General features: G+C 40.8%; 1 protein-coding gene across 1 annotated transcript in view; it reads left to right on the top strand.

Annotated features, from left to right (window-relative positions):
* Window positions 1-4,350: 4,350 nt before the first annotated feature.
* Window positions 4,351-5,000, top strand: part of LOC122264213 (uncharacterized) — a 35,208-nt gene continuing 34,558 nt past the window's right edge. Inside the window, exons 1-2 of the mRNA XM_086548116.1 lie at window positions 4,351-4,405; window positions 4,546-4,731. Coding sequence (XP_086404242.1) covers window positions 4,397-4,405; window positions 4,546-4,731 — 195 coding nt within the window. The 5' untranslated portion in view covers window positions 4,351-4,396. The remainder of the gene's footprint in view (window positions 4,406-4,545; window positions 4,732-5,000) is intronic.

The raw sequence follows: 5,000 nt of genomic DNA, 5'->3' as shown, positions 1-5,000 counted from the left end.
CTTAGCATTAATACATAAAAAAACGAACACAGATAATACTCAGGTTTTAATCGCTCACAGCTGTCGCCATCTATTGGCCAAATCAGGAACTAGTTGAATGAACTGAGGTAAACTGAAGCAGCCAAACATTGCTAATAACCAGAATGCCAGTGACAGCTACGGACTCATCTTGATTAAGTATGTGAATGTGTGTTGAGTGCGCGTGTGCGTGTGCGCGTACACTGACGTCCAGGTATTTAATGTATATATATATATATATATATATATATATATATATATATATATATATATATATATATATATTATATATATATATATATATATATATATATATATATATACATAAGGATATATATATATGTGTGTGTGTGTGTGTGTGAGTGTATGTATATATATGTATATATATATTTTTTTTCTTTTTCTTTTTCTTTCTTTTTTAACGGAAACTAAATTCAATATTGCCAGGCAGACTTTGGGTACGGTCTTGAATTACTCTAACTGACCATATCCATGGTTCAAGCTGTACAATCTATGAACGGGACCGTCAGGAACATGATCAAACCTAATTCAATCTTCACTAGGAAATGCTGATTTTCTCCAGGGTAAATGTGAAGTGAAGCTTCATCTCAAGGTAAACTCAATTACCACTGTCAATAAAAAGATATTTTTTCTTTATTACATTTAGTTCGTCAGATAAGGATTTACATCCTGATATTTCAGCTGATTTGTTATCAAGCCCATTTTGTCTTTCCTGTGGATTTGACTGAGGCCGTATTTCCTTTTGTTTTGTTTCATTTGTTACTTGTGAAAACAAATGGCATTTTCTCTTTATTATTTATTTATGTTGTATAATTCTATTTTTTTTCATGCAGCATGACACAATGCTTAAAAAAACTACTAATAACATTTTTCTCAAGATTGAGGAACATCTAATAAATCTCATTGCTATGACACTATATACTCTACTTCGTTAGACGAAATGTTCCTAACAAGCAAAACAAAATAATTAAATGGTTTACTGTGTGATTATTATTTAGGTACAGTGTTAACACTATCTTACTTTACTGAACGTATCTTATGTGCATACTACTAGTAACTAAAAAAAATTCCGGCATCCGTTTATAAAGTATGATTCCAAAGCATCTTTTCTCTCGTATTATAACCGTGTTTGTTACAACCGATGTTTTTCTTTTTCTTCTAAGAAGCTTCTCTTTTTTTTCTCTTTGGCTTCTCTCTCCCCCTTTTCTGCAAATTTAACTCATCCGTTTTCTTACTGATCTATTTATCCATTTATTTCTATATATATTACAACTATGTATATATTCTAAAGAGGCCGATTCTAACCGTTAGTTAACATCCATGCATAATTACTGTCTTTCCATCTCCCTTTTTTCTTTTTCTCTCATGACCGCTGATGTTACATATCATTTTCCAGAATAAGGAACATCGCTATGGGGAAAAGCCTCCCATCATTGTTTACAACTTGGAGGAAATCGCTGCCTGCTTAACCTCCTGAACTTTTCTTCTGCCAATAAAAGACTAGACCTTTGATACCCTTTGGTAACTTCACACGAGAGTTCTGTTAACCTGATATCTCGATAGTTAGTATGTGGATCTTCTAAAATGTCTTCATTTTTGTTCACTCACAATGCATTTTTCTTTGTCTCAATTTGAAACGATTTTGATGTTGTTTTATGATGATGAATGATACTTATTTGCGTATCGGAAGAAACAGCGTTTTCTGTGAATTTTGTTATGCAATTAAGTGTTGTCATACATCAGGAATATTATCCTCAACATTCTTCGTTTTCCTCCTTTTCTTGTCCTTTCTGCTTTTCACCTACTTTTTCTTGTAGAGTTGCTTGTGTTTTAGAGATTTTATAGAGATACCTTATGTACTATACTTATTGTAATAACATCATATTACGAATTATAGCCTGTAAGATTTCCAGAACAATTTGTTTGTATTGTACTGAAACTTCCTCGTCAAACAACAATTCAGTACGGTGTTTAACGAACGGGATATTTAGTGGGAACACTTGGGAGTCCCTATCCATGGGGTCCGTCTTAAAAAAAACAACAAAAAAACAAAAAAACAAAACAGTAATGTTCAATATCCACGCAGAGTCTGGCCCATGAAAATGAAGATGTGATATCAAACAGGTGATGAATATACCTTGCCTTGTCGAATAATTCATGTTCATTCCTTAAAACCGAAGGCAATGAACGCTATTTCTGTCAATCTATATTTTCTGAAAATATTGATATTGAAAAAAAATATATATATATACTGACATACAAATAATCGAAAGGTTTCATAAAATCAGGGCAATGGCTACAAAGCAATAGACAAGCAAAGTAGTTGAAAGAAATTGAAAGAAAGTTGATTGGTTGGGTGATCGCATGGAAGTAAGTGGAAAGTGACAGTCAAAAGGGTGTGTGAAAATGGTAAGTGACGAGCTAAGGTATGAGAGGGTTGTGGCTGGAGTGGTGATTGCTGAGAGGTAACTTGGTAAGGCACTGATTTAAAATGTAATGTATGAGAAAGTTAGGGTGAGAGTCGCTGTGGCCGAAAAGGGGATTGTGGCGGGTAAAGTGAATACGTAATGATGTAACAAAGAGCGATTGTTTTAAAGACAAGTTGCCGGAAAAAAAAATGCAGGAATGTAAGGCTGGTAGGAGATATTGCCTGTTAGCTTTAGAATTTACATATACACACACTCACTCACTCACTCATTCACTCACTCAATCACTCACACACACACACAAACACACACACACTCACACACACACACACACACTCACTCACTCAATCACTCACACACACATATACAAGCACACACACACACACACGCGCGCATACACGCACACACACACACACGTACACACACACACACAGGCACACACACAAACAATACAATGTTTGGAAAATACCGTATCTTTTCTAGTCGCATAATTACGTACTCCGTGAGAAATGGTGATAGACAGCTTTCACATGTTCCACGTAGAAGATCAAAGTTATGTGTTGTTAGCCATAAGCATATAAAGTATATGTTTGTATCTGTAGCATCTGCCAGGTCCCCGCATGCAGTTTGAAAGCAATGAGAATAAAAACTTCCATGATGCATGATATTTTACGAACAAAGATATATTCTTTATGGTCGATCCTTAGTAAACAGACATTAAACAGTATTTAATGGTCGAAGCCCTAATCAAGTTAACAAATGTTACGTAGGGAAACACAATACATCTGATATGCTGAAGAAAAGGCGACATGGCGTGAGGATTGGTTTAATCTAGATCTGGAAGAAGAAGAAGAAGAAGAAGAAAAAAAACAGACAAGGAAAAAGTTCCAGCATGATATACTCGAAGCGCTTAGACACCAATGCTGTGATTGCGTTGGGATATGATTATTCAGATCACAAGATTTAATCTTCTTGAGTCAATAGCAAAACGTGCGCTCTGCCTTTAGTGTTAAACTGAAAAGTGCTACGAATTGCGTCCACCACTAGCTGACATTAGCTATTGAGAGGCAGACTATTAGGTAAGACTGCATCTGTTTACCACCCCATCAAACTACTTGATTTAATTTAGTCACCGATAGTTGATTATAGCTTTGCTATTAACAACTTTTCAGCAAGGTTTAACATCTCTTTATCCCGTTCTCGACATCAATATAGGTGATGTAAGTTGTACACATTTATCGAGATCACACACACACACACACACACACACACACACACACACACACACACACACACACACACGCTCGCACACATACTCATACACACATAAACACACACACGAGTACACACTTGGCCACGCACAAGAAGCATCCCACAGCCAAGATGTACTTGGACTGCTTTGTTCTCAATGGTGTTTTGTTCTTGTCTGAGTTTTCCTAGTTCCGGAGCCTGGGACTGCTTGAGTGACCGCCTGAATGACCGCCTGAGTGATTGCCCGCAGGGAAAGGAAGCGGTCGAGGCTCCCAGCTATGCCACCGCCGACAGTTTCTTATTTTGGACGATTGTTGTTGCGTCACCAAGGAATTGGTGGATTGAGTATCGCAACGGCATGAGCCCGGCTAAAACAGCCCCTTATTTGAGTAATTACAACCAGGACACTGTAGTGGAACACTGGGGAAATTCGAAGAGTAAGTCTCGAGCTCAATAGATTCTTATGGTTTCGGGTGATAGACACAAAGCAGGTGAATTTCACAGGCAAGGTCGGGAGCAGCAACGTGTCATTACGTCACGGAAAACCTCGCTGGCGGCACCCACACCGCCCTCCGCGCTCACCTTCACAAGTCCACGCCCTCACATATATAAGGCACCGCCACACTCACGTCTTCAGTGCACTCACTCACTTCCTTATCAGCAACACATCCACAGCAACCATGATGAAGGTGAGTATAAACTCGAAAACCCAGTGATGATACTGAAATGCGATAGGCATAAAGAATGCCTTCTAGTGTCTATAATGTCCTAATACCAGTGTTTGCATTGGGCATAATCGTGGTATTGATACGTCCGTCTTCTTTCTCAGGCCATTCTTTCCTGTCTGGTAGTGGTCGCATTGGCTCGGCCTGACAGTCCTCCTTCTGCAGGATACGGCTACCCAGCCCCTGCCAACCCCTTAAGTTACGGACCTCCTCAGCCTACATACTCCGCACCTGCTCCTGCTTACCAAGCCCCCGAACCAGTGTATTCAGCGCCTGCCCCTGCCTACAAAGCCCCTGAGGGGGGGGGGGGGGCATACACACACACACACACCCCCCCCCCCCCCCCACCCCCCCCCCCCCCCTCCCCCCCCCCCCCCCTCCCCCCCCCCCCCCCACCCCCCCCCCCCCCCCCCTCCCCCCCCCCCCCCCCACCCCCCCCCCCCCCCCCCTCCCCCCCCCCCCCCCCCCCCCCCCCCCCCCCCTCCCCCCCCCCCCCCCCCCCCCACACACACACACCCACACACACACACACACACACACACACACACACACACACACA

Source organism: Penaeus japonicus, unplaced genomic scaffold, assembly GCF_977035675.1.
Source record: "Penaeus japonicus unplaced genomic scaffold, GWHDUDI00000001_assembly GWHDUDI00000020, whole genome shotgun sequence".
NCBI lineage: Eukaryota > Metazoa > Arthropoda > Malacostraca > Decapoda > Penaeidae > Penaeus > Penaeus japonicus.
This window is presented reverse-complemented; position numbering and strand designations above follow the sequence as displayed.